At 38.1% G+C, this 22,142-nt stretch overlaps 1 protein-coding gene across 18 annotated transcripts in view; it reads right to left on the bottom strand.

Annotated features, from left to right (window-relative positions):
* LOC149237850 (uncharacterized) overlaps positions 1-22,142 on the bottom strand; it is a 50,517-nt gene that overhangs the window by 9,496 nt on the left and 18,879 nt on the right. For 12 of the 18 annotated variants that reach the window (XM_089372839.1, XM_089372832.1, XM_089372828.1 and 9 more), the window contains exons 3-7: positions 13,979-14,131; positions 13,723-13,814; positions 13,546-13,579; positions 13,334-13,384; positions 12,986-13,094 (exon numbers count right to left, since the gene is read on the bottom strand). In XM_089372839.1, coding sequence (XP_089228965.1) covers positions 12,986-13,094; positions 13,334-13,384; positions 13,546-13,579; positions 13,723-13,814; positions 13,979-14,128 — 436 coding nt within the window. In that variant the 5' untranslated portion in view covers positions 14,129-14,131. Of the gene's footprint in view, positions 1-12,985; positions 13,095-13,333; positions 13,385-13,545; positions 13,580-13,722; positions 13,815-13,978; positions 14,132-17,298; positions 17,800-17,846; positions 18,560-22,142 lie in introns of those variants that run through there. The other 6 variants (XM_089372842.1, XM_089372827.1, XM_089372826.1 and 3 more) reach the window with 6 other exon arrangements.

Genomic DNA, 22,142 nt, shown 5'->3' with positions numbered 1-22,142 from the left:
TATTCACTTTAGTAAGCTAGATCTTATCTCTATCATTGATTTCAAGTGAAGCTTAGAAGTTAATCATAGCCATCCATCACTTAGGAGATTGGGGTTAAGCATCTAGCTCAATGAGAAATTATAAAAGAAAGCCTAAGGAGAGGAGGAAGACATAACTGAAAATTGATAGAGAAATTTTCTCAATTGGAGAGTGAGAGACTCAAAACTAAGGAAAAGGAAACATTGTAGCAAGAAATTTTGGAGGAAACTTGAGGAGGTCGAGATCTTTGAGGTCAAATTTGCAAGGGGAGCAAAACTCATCATGGAGGCTTGCGTAGTGCGTTGTACAAGTCATGACCTAAGTGGGGTCGAGATATTCTCCAATCACTTGGGTCCTAAAAGGATAGGAGAGAGGATGCCAAATTGCAAATAAGAGAAGCCAATTTTTCCAAGCGACAAAATATTCTAGGAGTCAAATTTTGCGAGGAATGATATTTTCTACGGAGCCAAGATCTCCAAGTTCCATTTTTGATGTATAATTCTATATTTCTTTATGGGGCATTTTCCCTAAGAGAGAGCCCTTATTTATTTTGAGTAATATAAGTGAAGAGGAAATTGGAAGGTATGAAATTTTTGTTGTGTGATTTCTATAGATGTATTTTTATTTAACAATTCACAAAAATAATTTACTAGGTTAAATCATTTATGGGTATAAATTATTGTTGGGAATATTAAATCAAATCTGGTATTAGGGAAATTTAACATGGTATCAAAGCAATAAACTCTGAAGGAGTGGAAGATCAATTTGTCACAAGTTTACAACAAAATAATTTCTAACGATAATATTATTTTGGGTTGAGTATTTGATTTGGAGGTTGGAAGGATGGTTGCAACTAGACTAAGATTGAAAACTAGTTGGAGGGTGCATCTAACTATAGTCCTTGGAAGGAGTGGATAGCATCAGTGCTTGTGGAGAATGGCATCTAGGAGTTTGCAAATCAAAAATCCGTCTCTCCTATTGATGCATCATGCTAGATAACTAGCCACTCATAACCAAAAGGGATGTGAAAGCCTGGAGGATCATTTTGGATGCGATGAAGGATCATGTGATGCCTTGTTTATCCAAAAAGAAGACTTCCAAGGAGTTGTTGGAAGTTCTAATGAAACTATACTAAACAAAAAATATAAGAAGATGATGCTGAAGGAGAAACTCAGTGGCACCAAGATGACCAAATCAAATGCAAAAGCATCTTATCTCACCAAGATCTCACAAGGTCATGATGATTTGGCTATAGTTGGGGAGGTCATGTTAGATTAGGAATTGGTGAGGATAACCCTACATGGCTTCACTAAGTAATGGGCACCCTTCGTCAAAGGTAAAATGGCATGAGAGAGACTTCCAAACTGGGTTATATTGTGGGATAACTTCGCCCAAGAAGAGATTTAAGAGGAATCTCTACGTGGAGGCCAACAAAAGGGTAATGATGAGAATATTGCCCTTGCTAATTAAGCAAGGAAGGGTAAGAGGAAAACCATGAAAAATACCAATGGGGATGCTACCTCTCTAGAAGGAAGTGACTACGATGAAATGCTTTGCTTGTCCTAAGTCTGGCCATTATGCAAGTAAATGTCCAAACAAAAATAAGGGAAAGAATAAGGCACATGCACAAGCTACAACATCAACAAACACACGGCTAAGTGAATGCCACCAAATTCAAGGGGTTCCCATTGGTATTTTGTCTTACTAACACCATAGCCAAGGGTGCTAGTTTGTGGATAATGGTGCTTCTCATATGAAAGGACCACAATAGTTGTTCACCAATATTTCAAAGGATGACTCAGAGATACATGTGGAGCTTAAGAACAATGTCATGTGTGATGTAGAGGAGATTCGGACTATTTAGTTTCAGCTAAAGTCAAGAGATCCTTTAGAGGTGACAAACGTGTTATATGTACTTGGTTTAACCAAGAGCCTACTTGCAATCTTAGCCATAGATGACCAGGGGTATGAGGTTTATTTCTAAGATGGGCAGGTATTGTCAAGCCAAGAGCTTCTAATCTAAGAGCAAAACAAGTAATTGGGAGCAAAGAGGGGAACTTGTACAACTTGAAGGCTCAACCTATACTTGCCCTAGTTCATGACAACAACAATTTGTGCAAGTGATGGAACAAGAGGATGAGTCACTTGCACTACAAAGGTTTACAAATATTGAGGAAGATTATCACTAGTCTTCTCGAATTCAATGTAGAGTAGTAGGGCATGTGCAATGGATGTGCACTTTGCAAGTATGCCAAGACAACCTTTCCTAGCAGTGATACCAAGTCCAAGGGGATATTAGATCTGGCACATTCAAATGTGTGTGGTCCTATATTAGTGACATCTTTAAGTAGTTACAATTACTATGTGACACTCATTGATGGTTTCTCCAAGAGGACATCGATCTACATCATGAAGGCCAAGGAAGAGGCCTTCAGTTAGTTTCGATAATTTAAGGCTCTCAAGGAGAACCAAATAGTGAGAAAAGTCAGAGTTCTTGGGTCAAACAATGAGGATGAGTATACTTCCAATGACTTCAAGAACTTTTGCATAAAGGCAATGAGTAAGGAGCTAACAATACTTTAGAACCCTCAGCAAAATCAGGTTGTAAAGAGGAAGAACAAGGTCATCATTGGCATTACCAAGGCAATGATCCATAATCAAGAAGTGCCCACGTTTCTTTGAGTAGAGGCATGAAACACAAGAGTGTATATTTAGAACATGAACAAGACCCCTAAGCAAACGTTCACAAGAGGGAAAGGAGGTTAGTCATTTTCACATCCTTGGGTGTGTAATATATATTAATGTATCTTCAAACAAACAAGACGATGACATTGGAACCCTCATCACAAAAGGGCATCCTTGTGGGGTATAACAAGACCTTAAAGGCCTACAAAGTGTACATTCCATCGCAGAGGAAGATTGTGGTGAGAAGGGATGTCAAATTTGAGGAGAATTGAGCCTTTCAAAAATCTCATGAACGATTTCAAGCAGTGGCAGAGGATAAAGAGCGAGAGGCTCCAAAGATTGAGTAGAGACCAGCGCCACCATCAACAAAGACTCGCTCTTCAAACCATGAGGAGTTGGAGGCTCCTTTCAATTTTGTCAAGAGGAGGACGAGATAGCTAGATCAAACACTAAGAGATGTTAAGGAGCATGGAAAGAATCCTAAGAGAACCTTCACGAATGAAAACCATCGAGAGAGTTTCTTAGTTACATGGCTCTCGTGAGTGACATCATTGATTCTTAGCCTACCAGTGATGAGGAGGGAACAAGCCAACAACTTCGGAGGGATGCCATGGGGGAGGAGTATGCTTCCTATTACCACACAATCTAGTAAGGCCCTAAGCAAGAGAAACCTAAGGGACAACTACTAGGCTAGGTGACAACAATGGGACAATGACCCACTGTCACCTCAATCAAGGTCCCCTACTCTTTACGGACTTTCACCAATGGGAGGAGTCCTAGTAGAAGGGCATCAATTAGGATGGATAGATCAATGATTTAGGTGTGAAGTGATTCCACTAAGCCCATTCAAGGAGAGACACAATAGTGGTTCAATGCTTCAAGAAAGTTAAAGGCTCTCTAAGAAAGACCTAGGAGGAGATCAAGACTTAGGGCTTGAGATTTGCAATGAGAATATGTGTGCCTAAGATCAAGACTCTAGAATATGAGATTAGACCTCTCAAAGAAGCTCTATGTGATGACTCGACACTTTCAAATGGCTCTTTGCTCCTTTTGAGAGACCTAGGAAAGACTTGCGCTAAACCTAGGGTTTTATGAATAATCATGGGAAGTAATGCCTCCAAGGTATTCACTAGGTCATGACAAGGGAGGAAAAGGGGTCTCTTATGGTTTATTCCACCAAATAAAATGTGTATCCAACCCTCAAGAAAACCACATATTCGAGGAAATACAAGCCAAGTTTCCCTTCTAAGGAACACCTAGAGCACGAGAATTTATGGATGTATCATTGTGAGAACTCCACCAAAATTTGAGATGATCAAGATAAAACACTAAGGAAGAGTTATATCCAACCAGAAAGAAAACCACATATTCGAGGAAATACAAGCCAAGTTTCCCTTCTAAGGAACACCTAGAGCACAAGAATTTATGGATGGATCATTGTGAGAACTCCACCAAAATTTGAGATGATCAAGATAAAACACTAAGGAAGAGTTATATCCAAACAGAATCCCAAATTCTCCCTCCAGAATATTTCTCTTGATACCCTAGCTAGTCATCCTAGGAAAAGGGGGCCAAAAATTTGAGAAAGAGAAAAGATGGAGAAAAAGAGGATTTGATCACCAAACTTTCTAAACCAATGCCTAGTCCATTGGGCTATGGGGTCTAAGATGATTTAAAATTGGCCAAAAACGTCCTCAAGGAGGTTAAAGATTGATGCCCTAGCAACCAACCTTTAACATTTACCTACTCAATATTTTTGGAGTTTCATGGAAGAAAGACAAAATCTCATCCACTAGGAACATTCATCATTTTTCATGCAATGAATAATGTATGCAATTGCTAAACAATAGCTTTCAACAATGATATTCAGCAACAATTTCGTACATTAAAAATTATTCCAAGAAAATTATTCAACAAGAAGCACTTACAAGATGACAATATGATATAATCCAATGACAAACCATGAAGTAGCTCCAAAGAAGATCGAAACTTTTAGCTCCAAATATCAAAATGCATCAAAGAGTCTCCAATAGTGAACCATGAGAAAAGTGTGAACTTCTTTACAAGAGAAAAATCAAAGTGATTATGATGCTCTCTCACAATGAGATCAAGTTTTAATTATATGACACCTTAGAAGTCGAATTTTTATCCTAAAGCCCCTAACATTACAATAACGTGGAAAAATAAGGCCTTGGTCACAAGTTGACCAAGTAGCTATCACAAGCAATGTTTTAAGATTCAGTCAACTCGGAACTGACTTGGTCGTGTTGGTCTGAGTCAAGGCCTCACCGGGTCGACTTGGCAAATGAATCGGTTCGGTTGGTCGGGTTATTATCGAGCCAGCAGAGTTGTCTAACAACTCGGTCAGCTCGGGCGAGTTGGATGATAGCGGCTCGAAAACTCATAAACAATGATTTTTTTTTTTTTTTTGCTTTTTGGGGACCCCAAACAGGTTTGTAATTTGCCTATAGTTTATTTGGGGTCCATTCCCCTCTCCTAAACCCTATAAAACCCACACAACCCCTCTCATTTCCTCACAACCATCTCATTACATTTGAGTGAGTATTTGAGTGAGAGTTTGTGAAGAGTTGTGGAGTTTATTTTTGGAGCAACAGTGAGGAGTCTTGGGCAAGCATTGTAGTAGGAGTGAGGAGCTTCTTGGGCAGCCATTTGGAGCAGCATTGAGGAGTTGGTTTGTTGGAGCAACCTTGAGGAGGCAGTTTGTGCCTAGAGGTATTTTTTTCACTTGTAAAAATCTGTTTTTGCTTATTAACTTTTATGTGCAAATCTGGAAATTGAAAAGAGTGTTTTTGTGAAAGAAATGAACATTGAAGCAATGCTATTTTTTTGTTTTCATTTTCAGATTTTTTCTTTCATTTTAAAGTCAAAAAATGGCACACCTAGAGGGAGAGACGCTGCTTGGGCATATGTTGAAATGGTTGATAGTCAAATGCATTGCAAATTTTGCCATAGAAAAATTAAGGAAGGTCTTGGGGGCATTAATAGATTGAAACAACACTTGGCGGGGATTAGAGGCCAAATTACTCCATGTGAATCAGATGAAATTGGGGAGATTAAGAAGGAATTGTTAGCCAACTTTGAGAAGTTTCAAGAAGAAAAGGCTTGGCAAAAAGAGTTAGAGGCTGAAATTGGGAGGAAGAGGAATATACAAAAAATGATGGCTACCAACCCCCATTTTTTATTTTGAGGATTCTTCCTCTATCCCTTGAATTGATGCATCCAACCCCTTCTGATATGTTCCTCCCTCTTTGGAGTCTATTCAAGAAAAGGGTAAGGGTAAAATGAAAAATAAAGGTGATATGAATATCAAAAGTTATTTCACTGTCACACCCTCCTCTCCATCAAATGCACATGGTCCTCAAGCTAGTAGAACTTTGCAGCCCACTTTAGATGACCATTGGAAGAAAGAATTGAGGGAGACTACTTGTGATTACATATGTAGATGGTGGTATGATGTTGATATCCCCTTCAATGCTTCTCGTTCACCATATTATGAACCTATGTTTGATGCCATACATGCTACTGGAAAAGGCTTCAAAGGCCCTACTATGCATGAGATAAGGGGGTATAGTTTGCAAATGGAAATTGCCTCCATTAATGAGTATTTGAAAGATTTCAAAAACTCATGGGCGAGAACAGGATGTACCATCATGTCAGATGGATGGACTGATCAAAAAAACCGTACCATCATAAACTTTCTTATCTTCTGCCCACAGGGAACCATGCTTCTAAAATCAATTCATGCATCTGATAAGGTGAAAGATGGACAATTGTTTCAGCTATTGGATAAGGTTGTTGAGGAGGTGGGGGTGGCTAACGTTTTCAAGTCATCACAGATAATGCCTCTAACTATGTTCTTGCTGGTAAACTGTTAGAGGAAAAACACAAAACCATCTTTTGGACCCCATGTGATGCACACTGAATAGACCTTATGCTTGAGGATATTGGCAAATTAGATTAGGTCAAAAACATTGTAGATCATGCCAAAAGCATAACAAAATTTATCTACAATCATTCATGGATTTTGAGCCTAATGAGGAAACACACAAGGGGCAGGGATATTATTAGGCCTGCCATCACTAGATTTGCTACTCATTTTTTGACATTGCAATCTATGCTTTCACAACATAGAAACTTGCAAAAGATATTTTCGAGTGAAGAATGGAATCAAAGCCAGTGGTCTCACAAACAAGAATGCAAAGAATTGAAAAAGAAAGTTAAATGAAGAAATATTTTGGAGAAAGGCAACAGAGATTGTGAAGCTTGCTAAGCCACTGGTTAAGGTGTTGTGGTTGGTGGATGGGGAAAGATTGGCTATAGGCTTCATTTATGAGGCTATGGATCAAACAAAGGATCAAATAAAGAGGGTGTACCAAGATAAAGTGGCTAAGTATGGGCTCATTTGGGCAATCATTGATGAAAGATGGAACAATCAACTCCATCGCCCTATACATGTAACTGGGTATTTTTTGAACCCATGATATCATTATAAAGCTAAGGCAGCAGGAGCTTTGAAGGGGGCGGTTAGAGATGGATTGATTGACCGCATTGAACGCATGATCCCATTGGAGTGTGATCAACTGGAGATACACCGACATGCCATAACCTTCAGCAATGCCTCAGGTACCTTTGGGAAGAACCTAGCAAAGATTGCAAGGGAAGCAGATGAGCCAAGTAAACAAAAATTTCAATTTCAAATTCTTAATACTTATTTTGTTAAATTGTTTATAATTTGAAAGTTGGATATAATTTGTAATTTTGTTGAGCTAACTCATTACGCTCCTATGTTTTTTGCAGCACAATGGTGGGAGGCTTTTGGTAGCCATTGTCCTGAATTGCAAAAGTTTGCAATTAGTATTTTGAGTCAAACTTGCAGTGCTACTAAGTGTGAGCGCAATTGGTTTGTCTTTGAGAGGATTCACACGAAGAAGAGAAATCGTTTGGATTAAAAACGGTTAAATGATCTAGTTTATGTCCAATACAACATCCTGCTCAGACACAACCAATTGTTGAACAAAAGACCTAATTCAAATCCCATTGTGTTGGAAGACATTGATCCAACATCAGATTGGGTAGTGGAGAGTCATCCAGCAGAGTTTCATTCCGATGAGTATATTGATTATGATTTACAGACAATAGCATCACTCGAACATAATGTTCAATTGAATGCAGATCCTGATCCACTTGTACCAGCCTCAGCCTCAAAGCCAACAAGTCCTCCAGTTGCAGGCGCTTCCTCTACTCAACGACAACAGAAGCGCATATCTCGTCTATCTCTACTTGCAATTGCTGCACAGCCTACTAGTGCTACCACTTCTACAGTTGCAGTTGGAGATGATGATGAGGAGGAGCCATGGGCCCCCCTGTCTGACTCTAATCCAGAGGTTGATCCAAATGATCTTGGCTCCTCTAGCAGTAGCAGTAGTACTGGTCACAATTTACTTTTGTTGTAGAGGCCATTTCTAGCCTCCCTGGTTATGTGTTTTTGTTTTGATCTATATATCATCATCATGTATGTATTGGAAAATGCACTGGGTGCCATTTTCATATAATGGATATATTCATGAGCCTACTTTGATCATATGTTGTCTTCTATCTATATTCTAATATTGTGTGTTTGGAAACATGAATGAAAATTTCTAAAATTATGTTTTTTTTATAAATGAAAAAATATTTAATGTAATTTTTACAACGACCTAGTCATTGAAATCGAGCCGACCAAGTCGATACGGAGTCGGAGTCAACCCTCGACCAAGTCGAAGTCAGAGTCGGAGTCTTAAAACATTGATCACAAGTAATGGATTAACCATCCATATACAAAGTTGAGTTGGTGACATCATGATAATGTAAGGTCGTTAAAGGGCCACATTCATTCCTTTAAGTGTTGTGATAAAGAGACGGCTCCAATAAATATGAATTAGAGGATGGCCCCTAATTTTCCATGCAATTCATGATGTGGTGCTCCATAGTGGGTCTGGGGCATAAATGTTGGTCTCATAGGTCTCCTGATGAAAAATAAAAGCCTATAGATTACTCCAAATAAGGGCTTTGATGATGGTTTTTACTCTCCCAAGTCTCTAAGGTGAAACAAACCTCCTCTAGGCCTTGGATCAACTCCAACGATCATGCTAAGCCAGCAAAGGCATGCTAGTCCAAGAGCATCATCTCGCGAATAATGTGGGGCAATGAACAAACTGTTGAAGGTGTTGAGTGTAGCCACAGTGTGAAGTGATGCTCTAACACATGACGGAGTCTCATGTCTATCAACACATCCCCTACAAGTGTCAACATGCTCCTTTGGTGGGTTTGGGCCCCAATTAAATTGCCCAACTCATGATAAAACCACCTACCAACAGCATATAAGTTCCAATGCACTTCCTCACGATCAAGTACAATAATTCATTAGTGCATCTAAGTGAACCGAGCTTGTTAATCAAGGGCACAAAAGAGACTTCATAATGGGCTTCCCTTCTAGTTTTGGGGCTTTAAGCATGTAATAGTGTTACCTCCCTAAGTAGGAGTGGCTAATAAACAACCCTATTAGGTGCTCCTAGCCCCTAAGGGGAAAGACAGGTCCAAGGTACATGCTTCAATTGATAGGGTCCATGTGAATAATGATGAAATGGAAAGGGGCACAAGGGTCTCAAATCCAAATGCCATGGGTTCAAGGATGGTAATGATGAGGGATGTCTACATATTTGGGTGTATGGATGTACGAGGGAGCCATTGTGGATACATGAGTTACTCAGCTTTTGTTTTTCCACCCTTCTATGTTTTACTGCTCGAGGCTCCAAGAGATGAGAGCATGTTGTGTATGATATAAACAATTATTACCCCCTTAAGGTGGGGTAGTTGATCGCCCACCAAGAGTTGGGACGTTCATGGGTACCTTGATGATGTGGGGGCACTCATGGGGCCCTATGAACCAGGGTGATGGCCATAATGGAAAGGGGTAGAGCTCATGTTTGGCTTTTGCCCACGTGCTAATTATAATGTCTCAGCCATCTTTTGCATTTTATAATATTATTTTGTTTTGTTTCATGCTTGTGGCCATGTTATGCTTTTAACTTTCTTTTAGCTACATCAACCTCTGCGGCAACAATTCCAGACCCGACCCATACATGTGTACAAGGGGAGGTGGTGTACTAGAGCCTTGTGGACCTAGTGGTGATGTGGACCCAAAGAGGGAAAATGATGAAATAGAGCTCATAATGTGCGGAGGGGAGTGAAAAATGTGAAATGAGAAAACAGGACTGCGCTACCAAAATCGAGGTTTCCCAAGTAGTGCCCTTCCTAAAGCCATAGGCCAATAGGGGAGATCCCACAAGAGTAGGATTGAGGATTAACCCCCATTTAAGTTGAGGGAACAAGACTACAACCCAAACTCTTCTATCTTCCAAGTCACCCACTAATCCATGCCCAAAGTGTCAAATGAAAAACAAGCATAAGCACCTAATTGCACAATGAAAAAAATACCTTTAGGACTGGATTTCCCACCTTCAAACATGTGCTCTCGAAAAATTGTCAAGGGGACATATGACTCGCCCAAGGAGCGACAATCAAATGGCACAGTATATCGATTATATTGGTCTTTGTTAAGGGTTGTTGGTTGTCAAGTGAAAACAAATCTAGGAGAAAAAATCTCTTATGGAGTCACCCACTTGTGGAGGCAGCAAGGACTTCATAAAGTCTTCCAAAATTCACCTTTATAGACTCAAGTGAAAGAAAGAGACCAACATCTTCTAAGAAATATGCAAAATGCTACCAACTACAAAGAATAGGAAGAAAGAGCATTGGATTTATTAGGGTTTTAAACTCTAATAACAACCTCGAATCCCATAGAAAAGATGCATTGTCCATGAAGGAGGGTTTATCCCTAGGAATAAGCTAAAAGGAAGGCATTACGCCAATAACTTTAGATCAACTACAAAAAACCTAAAACCCTTATTCCTCAATCTAAGACAACAATGATGCTACCAACCAAAAGCCTTAAATCAACTTTTGTAAAATGACAAATAAATCAATTGATAAGCCCTCAAGTTGAGCCCTCCAACCCTATGCAAAAGGTCTCCAAAGAAAGCACAAAATAAGATCAAACTACCTTAGACAAAATGCCTTTCTCAAATCAAGAAAATCACCATAGAAAACATCTCAAAGACTCCTCTAGGTTAATCAATCTTCCATTGCAATAACTAATCACCAACACAAACAAAGAAGGAAAATACCCTAACCGGTAGGGAAATGAGTGAAGGAGGTTCATGCTTGCTCTTATATTATGTTGAGATTCATAATATAAGAGTGAAGGGATTGGATGGAACTAGCATACAAACCCTAATTCATAAAATAAGCAAGGAGAAAAAAAAATAACACTATGGTGGCAACATTATAAAACCCGAAGAAGTGCACCCCAAAGCATACCCATAAGTATGTTGGACAAAAGAAAATGTAACCCAAAAACAAAACATGCACTTGATATGGTGCTCATGTGTAAAAGAATGAATCACTTGTATAATAAAAAGACATACAAATGACTTTTGGGAATCTATTTATATAACTTTCAAGAGCTAGGGTGCCCTCCCCAAGACAAATAAAGGCCCACATGATCATTCGAGTGTTCTTAACCACCTAGGTATATAATGTAATTATATTGACTAGTTCAAATTTAATCCAAACCCTAGAAACACACTAATAGACTAACAAATTTAGGTCAGCCATGGTCATACATGAGTGCATCCTCATTTCAACAATAAGGTCACCCCTGGGCCCTTCTTACTCTCTTTTCTTCATTTTCAATTTATCTCATCTTTATCTTTTATCTTTGAAAAGTATCCTTCACACTCCCACATTATGTTTGTAACTAGTTGTATTTCTAATCTCATTACCCTTTTTTTGGACACTTGTGAACATTAATAATACTATCTTATCTTGATTTGAGGTTCTCAACCTTGCTAAAAGGCTTCTACAAGGTAGCAAAAAGACATTCCACTGAGAAGAGGTGGATAACATCAATCAAGAGTGATGAAAAAAATCTTCATTGTGTTCTTGACTTATGAAAATGTCTTCTACTAACAAGGCTTTGAAAGATCTTTATGCACTACCGACATACAAATATGTTAGAAAACATCATGGATGGTGACAGGGCAATTACCACAATACCAAGTAAACTGTGTTAAATCAATTCCTAGATGTCAATCAATCTATAAGCCCTAGGATAGTTGTACTAATGTCAACTTTCATATAAGAGCGCTCCATTACGAATCAAATACCAACTTCAAACCAAAATTAACTACCTATGCCAAGGTTTGCTTATTATCAACAAGCTTGATCTCACTAAATTTGTTCATAAACTATAACCCTATTTTAACTAAAAAAAAATTATTGTCTAGGAACCTACTCTTTTATGAAAAAAAAGTCCAAAAAGTGAAGCTTGTAACACTTGCACTTGGACTATAGGGTACAATTTACAATGGGATATGACAACATTTTTTAGAATTATTTTGATATGTACACTTCCGTCTTTATCCCAGGTCCTAGACTTGTGCGTAAATTTAAGGATTGAATTTTGTAGGGAATTCTTGTTAGAGAACAAATTAAAGCATTTTTGTGAGAAACTTGTGTCATTATACCACTATACAACCTCTAAAACAATCATAGCTTTCACTCAAAAAAAATCACTCGATAAAAACACGTTATGAACAACTATATTATCATGCATATCATATGTTGCTTTATAAAATTCTAATCTCTTGCAAGAACTTGGCGAAGTAATGCCTGCCTTGAGTTCATTTTTAAATGGAAGGGAAACAACTTACGAACATGACAGCACTCCAACAATTTGTTTTGCAATGCAATCAATTGTATGACGCAGACTTGACCGTTAGTTGCAATTTGATAAACGAGTAGGATCTAAGAAAATGATTTGCTAGCAATAGGGAATGTCCTGCTTAAAAAAATGAAATATATGTTTCTCAATCTTACAAGTGGGTGAGTAATTCACCTCTGAGATTGACTTCTTTTAATTGATTTGAAAAAAATAAAAATGGACCAAAAAGAAACACCTAGTGCATGAGATAACGCAATGCTTTACTACCTCTAGAAAATGCCTTCCTTAAATAAATGTTCACTGTCTACAGGAGTGAAGGCTCACCCTCGATATGCCATACTCCAAACGGACTTTGAGACAAACATAAAAATAAAAATCAGGAAAGACAAAAGCTCCAGCATGGAAAAAAAATCTTGAAAAAGAAAAAATGAGCTAACCACCAACAGGCTTATTGTGTTGAGATGAATTTTCTGGATTAGGTTTTTCTTGATTAGGTTTTCCATTTGGCTCCACGGAAGATTGCATAATCTTACTCCGAAGCAGCATCTGAAAACACATTACAAAATTATAATTTACAATCACAGGGAGTTTAAACTTCTTCTAAATTAGCCTACCTGAAAACCCCTAAAACTCTAGCATTTTGAAATAACTGCCAAATCCTAGAGATTAAACAAGGATAATAATAATGCTCATCAATTCTGAAGCTGCAAACAGGCGCTTAAGCATTCCTAAAAGAGATCATAACTGTGAACACACGTATTAAGTTTTAAAAAAAAACAGAGCACCTCCTCTTCCAAGGCCTTCTCAAAAGCACGACGATTGGAACCCTTAAAACTCTGCATAATAGTGTAAAGAAGGTTATCAGGAATGAGAACTAATGTTTCAATTAAAGAAACACTGTCTGATACCTCTACATTAATCTATTTGAAAAGAAAAAGCAATTTACTTTTGAAGCAGAGCAATCAACAGACTTCGCTTGACATAAGATGATACTTACTTCCTCAGGTTCCGCAAACGGATCTACCCAAGCACTGCAGCAACAAATGAACGGCAATTTTTAATCAAAAGCTGTGGTGATCACGACACTGCCTTAATATTGGAAAAACTAAAATCAAGAACAATAGTGATAAGTTTGTTAAATATCCTTTCTGAAACAAGGGACAAGAATACGAACTAAATGCAGCTCCCATAAAAGCGAGCTAGGACTCCACCCTTAATTCGGTCGTTAAAAATGCAGTTTCGGCTTATAGTTCTCTCGTCCACAATCTATAAAGCATCATTGAAAATAAAATTATATCTTTCGCATGAAGAAAACAACCTTAACGCTGTGAAACAATGGGCAAAAGAACTATATCACCTGCAAGCTACAACTTAAACGCTATTCATAAAAGGATATCCCATAGAAACTGCCTAAAGAAGTTAAAACTAACTTGTACAGGCCACCACGGAGACGGGTCCATTTTGGCCCACAGGAGTCTCCCTCGAGCCAAGTGCTTTTGCTTTTGGAAAATACATGACGCTACTTTAATACTCTGATTCCTCTCCGCATCGCTGCCTTTCATGAATGTCTGGTTCTCCATGTACTAAAAATTTCCAGAAAAAAACAATCCAATCATTTATCGGCCCTTGTGCCTAAAGCTAGACTCTTAATCTCAAAAAAATTTGCTTGGTCAATACATATGATCAAAGAGTAAATTGTCGTCAGAAAGAAGGTCGATCATTCACAAGTTCCAATAATCAAAAAGCTACATATAAAGCGTCATAGTTATTTTCATATTGCTGAATGTTTTGCATCCATGCAACCTTTCAAGTGAACAAACCTTCAAATAAATACTAACTTATAGGCACCACAGAAAAGGTTTCCTAATAAATAATGGACATCTAACATGAGTACAATTGAAAAGAGATAGGATACATTTAACATGAGTGCACTTAAAAAAGAGAGTCAACCGAGGGCTGGCCTTCTATCCTCAGGCAACGTCATTTCCAGGCAATGACGGCCATTTCAAAGAGGGAAATGTATATTGGCGCACAAAGATTGCAAAAAAACATTGTATGAAGAGGAGCTCCTGATGGTAATATTTGACATGCTTACCTTTAGAGGCCCAGAGGGAGGTTGAAGTTTGGCATACAGAAAAGTGTTTCACAAACTATAACTAGTATCCCAACAGAACCTTGACAATGTCAATAAAGTCAACAACAACATGAGCCTACAAAGAATAAATTTCAGATGAAGCAAGTTTCGCCAGACTAAGGAATGTTTGGAAAGCGAAGATGATTTCAGAGTCGCTTGAGAGCAAAACAAGGCAATCAGATTCAAACTCCATTTCTAGCATCACCCAGTTTGGCACTTGAAGAATGTTTCAGACAAAGGATGAACCAACAAGGTGAAGAAATCCCAATACTTGAGAGCAAAACAAGGCAATCAGATTCAAACTCCATTTCTAGCATCACCCAGTTTAGCACTTGAAGAATGTTTGAGACAAAGGATGAACCAACAAGGTGAAGAAATACCAATACTTAAAAAGCTTTGTTATTAAACTCTCAATAAATCTAAAGAATATCAATAATAGAATTTAATAAAGCACTGGTTGTAAGGGAAGGAGAAGGAGAAAATCCAGAATTTTAAATTATGAAATGCAAAACACTTGAAGATACACTTGAAATGCTTGAAAGCAAAACTGTTGAACATGTAGCAAGCAAGGTCTTCTAGCTTGTGCCTTGGCCAGTGAAGACCTCAAATTGTCCTTCTCCCAGTATGAGTGCAAGCTCATGAGTTAGATTTCAGTTAGGATGAGTTATTTCCAGTTTACTGGAATAATCATCAAGTTAGCATGTGCAGAGTTGGAACTTCGGTTAAAGAGGAGTCTTCATCAGTTTGACTACAGAATGATGTGGCAGTTACAAGTTCAGTTAGAGCGAGTTAGTCTTCAGTCTTGATTGAAGGAAGAGCGAGTTAGTCTCCAATTGATTGGAAAGAGGAGTTAAGAACACCAGGATTGATTGGAGAGAGAAAGAGAGTTACTCTCAGTTAACTCGTCAATCAAAACTTGAGTTCTAAAATTCAACTAAGCCTCCTTGCATGTTGGAATTGGGCCAATAAAGAGGAGGATGAAGGCACAAGGAATTCATAAGTTTTGTTGACAAGGTTTGTGAGATCATCTTTGATTGTAGAAAGCACAAAGAGCTTGTGTCCAAAGGAATAGGAGATCACAAATGTGCAGGTATGTAGGATATTGTGCGCAAAGCTTGTGTCCTAAGGAGTAAGAAGTCACAAGTGCGCAAGAGAATAGGAGGAATTGTGCTACCAGATAGGAGCCAATTTTGCGCAAGGAAATAGGGGCAGATTTGCACTAGGATTTAGGCACCTCATGTGCACTAGGAAATAGGGACCTTGTGCGCAAGGATTTAGGAGGCTTCTAGTGTGCAAAGATCAAGGAGAAGAGAGCAAGGTTTGCCGAGCAAATCAAGGAGGCAGCAGAGGAACAATTGCATGCGGCCAAGATCAAGGCCAGCCAAGATCAATTATATCAGCTGAGATTTGTGAGAGAAGCAGAATGCTTTCTCAAAGAGACAGATTGTTTTGTAATAGATCCAAGTGATTAAGGAAAATCAATAAAATACCACATCGAGGAAGCAGATTTTCCCTGTTGGGTTTCCTGAGAAAACAAGTGTGTCAATTTGTGCATGTATTTTTATCTAAGTGTTTTTATTCCTCAACTTACGAATTGTTAAGAAACTCTGTATCTTAGTGAAAGTAAACTAGATTTCAGTTTTCAGTTATTCTGCATCATCTAAGTAGTTACGGAGTTTCATAGAAATTTAACAAAAACGCTTAAAATGCTCGAATGCAAAACGCTTGAAGATACACTTGAAATGCGAAACGCTTGAAGATACACTATATTATATTAATATATTTTAAAGACGGAATGAACTAACATCCTCAGATTGGATGGACTGGTATTCATATCCATAAGCAAGCAGAAAAAGGACGATAGACCATAATACAGGAAGGTGTACCCAGACGAAGAGGTGGCTCTACTGGCATACAAACGGTGCACGGTCATTCCACTAGTTGGAATCTCTTGCATTCAACTATTTTCTATAGTTTGAGATTGGAACCAGTGTAGTGTGTTGTGAACCCCGTTGAATCATTTGTTCTGTTGTACCCAACCAGCCAGTTCTTTCTTGGCGAGGAGACCATTGTTAGGAGGGGAGGGAGTTGCTGAATGGAATTAACAAGACCACACACCATTATTATTACGAACTTTTTTTTGGTTCAGTGTCCGGAGAAACCAGCTTATCCAAAGGTTTCTCACCTCCATCTATCCATTCAATCTAGCTAGTATCAAGTTATTCCTTCCCACCCATTCCCATGCAGAAATATTGAGACAGTTCTGCTCAAACACATTCTTGGCCATCCCAGAACAGTAAGGAAATAAATGAAAACATTTGAAGCTCGAACCAATTACAAGCATCCATACACTGAATGGGAGCTGAAACAATACCACTAAGCAAAAGGACAGTTGAAAATATCAAGAAACCGCCCAAACGGATAATAACCCTTTCAGCGACAAATCAAACATGTTTACCAATTTTAAGAAATCCAGAAACATTCAGTGTTTGGGGAATTTAAAAAGCATAAAATAGAAATAGTATCAGAGAATGAAAAGCGTTTTACTTTGATTGCTAGTATTCAGTTAGGAGAAATTTCAGAAGTAATATCTGAAGTATGCAAAGAACCACTAACCAGCAGAGATTCCTTTGTAGCGATGTCAGCCTTTAATTTACACGAGCCTCGTTTACGATATGGAACCACTTGCTAGATTTGAGAGTTGCTTCAAAGAATTCAGTTACGCGTTTTGGAACTGCTTTCTGGCCTTTTAAATACACTCGGATATTTCCTTAGCTCGTTTTAAAGAATCCAAGTTCATCCTATGGACTTATCTGTTGAACAATATTCAACTTAAGTTTTTCCCAATATGTTTTCATTGACTTTGGGTTCAAACCACTGATACGTACAATTTTCAATGTTTCGCAACCAAGGTAAGGGCATTGTAGCTCACAGACATTGATGGCTTCTAAAAGGAAGCTTACAGAGGTGGATTCAGTGTAAAACAGTTGAATGTTAGAATTATGGGTTTAAGAAAACCACAATACAACTTGAATTCACATCCATTTACAAGTTATTCAAGTAACGTTATGTAAATAGAGTAGCTAATCACTATGACATATCATTTGCCATGAGAGATAAAAAGCAACTAGCAGAATAACCACAATAAGCAGAGAGTACTCAACCTAATATGATAACCACAGGTAGAACAGATACAAACTCTGCTTCTCACTGACCTGCATGACATACTTTAACAGCAAGGCAAACAGTGTAGCCAATTATCTCATCTCTTCATCAACACTAGTAAATATAAAACCTCAGTTGGAGCGAAGAGAGATTCAGTTAATAGACTGGGACAACTGTTCAGCAATCATCATAGTAAAAACATAACCTGATAATTTAGACTGTCAAGCTATCAGAGCCCCTGGAACAAATACAAGGAGGCCAATCAAGGACAGGACAGTAGATACATGTGTGCGTATATATGCTCTAAATCTATCCAATTTTTTCCTCAGCTAGGACTTGCTTGGAGACACGAACAAACAGATTTTAATAAAACCATCCTAAACAATAAAACCTGGGAAAGCCTTGAATGGGCAAAGGAAACGAGTCAAGAGGAACTCTTCTTGAAGATTAACTTTCGTAAAGCCTGATAATAGGTTTGGCTGGAACTCATCCTTGATATGCTCTCTTAGCCGGGACTTGGGGTTTTTATTTGAGATTTGGACAATTTTTTCCCAACTGCCTCTACCATAATCTATGTTACTGGCCTATAATCAAAGGCGATTCTATTCCAAAGATCTATCAAACAAGGATGTTCCCTTGCTCCTTATCCATATATTATTAAGACGGACACACTAGACTGTCTCCTTGGAGTTGATCGGGTGCAAAGGGAAGATTAGAGGAACATTTCTTCTAAATGGTAGAGAGACTTAATATTCATTTTGCTTATATTTCTGCTCTTACGTTGGAACTCATGCAAAGGTTTGTTGAAGGAAATATATGGCGTTCAAAAACGTAAAAGTGGTGAGTGAGCAAAAGGAAATGGCTCTTATTATGGTGCAAACATAACTGCCAAAATGACTTGTCCAACAGTTAACGATCATTCAGGTAGGTCAGATCATAGATATTTGGTTAATCGTGTTGGCATTGATGTGTATTGACTCTTGAGACACCCAATGGAATTGGATCTTGAACCGATTTAAAAGTAAGCTTCTAGGATAATTTTCCTAATATATGCCATTGGCAAGGAGAATCACCATCATGGATACAAATTTGGGGAAAGGAAGTAGGAAATAGAATAGAGTTGAATTTTGTCAGACAACCATGAGTACAATTGGTCCATGCCACAAATAAATTACATATTATTCTAGAATTCCCACATAAAAGTAATAATAATAAAAATAGAATGAAAAACAAAGATAAGGCGAAGAGAGATAAAACCTCATATGTGGTTTCAATTGTTGGCAATCACGATTGTCGTTAGACCAAAGCCCGCAAGAGATAAGGATCCACGAGAGGCAGTTAGTCCATGTCATGAAACACACAGGAAATGTTGGTTTATCCAATGTCCAACAATCTCCCCCCCAACATGAGCTGGGTGTGTATTGAACCCGTGACCTACACTTTGATATCACTTGCTGGGAATCACGATTGCCATTAGACCAAAACCCGTAGGTATTAGTCAACAATCACAGCACTGGAGATAAAGATCCAAAAGAAGCGGTTAGTCCATGTCACAAAACGCACGAAGAGTGTTGGTTTATCCAATGTCCAACATCAGTTGCTCTACTCATTTCATTTCACTTAGGCTAACTTTCAACAAATTATCCTTGAGGTATATCATTTTTGCTGCTACTTTTGTCATCCTCTTCAAATGAATCCCAAGTTATTAAATCCTAACTGGTATTTTTAATATCTACTCTTTTTTAATATAGTTATATGTTCTTTTTCCTGAACCCTTAACCTGTTCTACATTTCCAATATCTCTTTTGGTTCCTTCCATCTTATTATCTCACTGGTTTAAACTTTGTATGAACTTGTCCATAACTGGACTTATATTTGTTTCTTTCTATATAATGTTTATTTCGAAATATTCTTGTACTTTTATTTCACTTTCGGAGTTGAAGTTTTGATATAGTTATATGTTTCTTTTTCCCTAAACCCTTAACCTGTTTTACATTTCCAATATCTCCTTTGGTTCCTTCCATCTTCTTGTCTCACTGATTTATATGAACTTGTCCATAATTGGGCTTATATTTGTTATTTTTATGAAATGTTTATTTCAAAATATTCCTATATTTTGATTTCACTTTCCAAATCGAAGTTGTCTGTGTTGTGTGTTATTATTATTTTATTTTTATTTTTTTCATTACGTGACGAACTTGTAGGTAAATTTTCAACTCTATTCTATCCAGCAAACAGTTCTCTTCTACCATATTCTAACTTTCCAAACAACTTCCACACTGTGGTTCCCCTGTTTATATTCTCTTCAATACCTCTATTGATTTTGCTACGGGTATTGATTTTGCTACGGGTAGTTTCAGTATCCATGTTTGTCAATCTTTGCCTCCAATTCTACCGAAAATAACCCTATGTTCACTCGAATAATTTCATAAAAAGTGGTTGACTTTATTCAAACAAGGCTTTTTTCTTGCATTTTGCACTCTTTGATATGTATTTGAATCCATTTGTTTTTTATATGCCTGGCCCCCACATATCTCACATCCATACAATAGCACAATTGCTATGACTGAACAATTGAGTCGATCAATCCCAAAATGCCAAAATCCATGTTCTCCTGTATCTGATTTGAAGTAGGTGGGTTACCTTTCATCCACCTGGTAGCTGCTTGTGCATGCTTTGCAACTTAGTATTCACTCAACTCCAAGCTCAGGTGTCTGTAATTCTAGGCGATTTTCAGAGGTTCATTTTTTCAGCTGATTCGGCATCTATTTTAGTGGAAATAGCACCGGCTCTATCTTGGCTATGCAGACTTCCATACCTACTTCCGTGCAAAAAAATTCAAGTCCCAGTAAGATGCTCGTACAAATTATATAGCGTCCTCGTTAGAACGACATCATCCATGTACAGTACGAATTTTATTATAATGCCACCTATATTTACTCCTCTCGTTTCTCATTGATGCAATCTTCTAATTTACCTATACAGACCAAACAATTTGGGAGAGATGAAGCAACCCTATTTCATTCCTACATCACCGCTAAAATTCTGATAATTCTTCTTGAGTTCTGAAATTTGGCAATTACTTGTTCATACAGCTTACGTACTGCTACTCTCCACTCATGCAAAACCCCATTTCCACAAGATTTTCGCAAAAAACTATGTCAAAGGCTTTTATGAAGTTCAAAAAACATAACCACAATCTATTTTCCATGGTATGCCATGTCTGCTTTATCATGTGCATTGAACTAAGGCCATGGTCAACGGTAGTGTGATTTGGTCCGAATCCTGCTCATCCCTTGGCTCTTTTCTCTGCTCCCTCCGGCAAGTCAATGATTGTCCCTCCATGATGCCCTCGATTACTTTGGCAAAGATTAGGCTAGCTGTTGTAGTTTTGTAATTCCCTGGGTCACTATTTCCTCCTTTTAATCGGAAGGACAAGGCTCATCACTCAATTTTCTTTTGCATACTTTTGGGTTTGCAATCCGTAAGACTACATCAGATAGTTTTTATCAGCTACTCACATCTTTCATTGGTGTTCATTCCTGCTCTAATAAATCCCAATTGCAAGGTGATTCTCTCTATCTGTTTTTAAAATATTCTGTTTTGTAATTCCCTGGGTCACTATTTCCTCCTTTTAATCGGAAGGACAAGGCTCATCACTCAATTTTCTTTTGCATACTTTTGGGTTTGCAATCCGTAAGACTACATCAGATAGTTTTTATCAGCTACTCACTTCTTTCATTGGTGTTCATTCCTGCTCTAATAAATCCCAATTGCAAGGTGATTCTCTCTATCTGTTTTTAAAATATTCTGTTTTGTAATTCCCTGGGTCACTATTTCCTCCTTTTAATCGGAAGGACAAGGCTCATCACTCAATTTTCTTTTGCATACTTTTGGGTTTGCAATCCGTAAGACTACATCAGATAGTTTTTATCAGCTACTCACTTCTTTCATTGGTGTTCATTCCTGCTCTAATAAATCCCAATTGCAAGGTGATTCTCTCTATCTGTTTTTAAAATATTTCTTCATTCGATTTATTTATTTCGAATGCTCTCTGTGATGTCAATCTACTGCTTTATTATCTGCCGTTCGAAATAGCTCTTTTCCATTTGAGTTTGACAAATATAGGCTCATGATCCAAAGTCATTTCTTTGTGACAATTACAGATTGAGAAGCGGAGCTACTCTATGTGGTTGGTCAGAAAAATAGCATACTCTACGCTTCGCCCACTGGGCGTGCACCTTACGATGCGGTCTCTCCTGAATCCCTCCAGTGGGTTGTTCTGTTGTATGTAA

Source organism: Pinus tabuliformis, chromosome 8 (genome assembly GCF_031772625.1).
Source record: "Pinus tabuliformis cultivar Carrire ecotype Pingquan chromosome 8, CPIR1, whole genome shotgun sequence".
NCBI lineage: Eukaryota > Viridiplantae > Streptophyta > Pinopsida > Pinales > Pinaceae > Pinus > Pinus tabuliformis.
The sequence above is the reverse complement of the archived record's forward strand: the minus strand, read 5'-3'. Positions and strand labels throughout refer to the sequence as shown.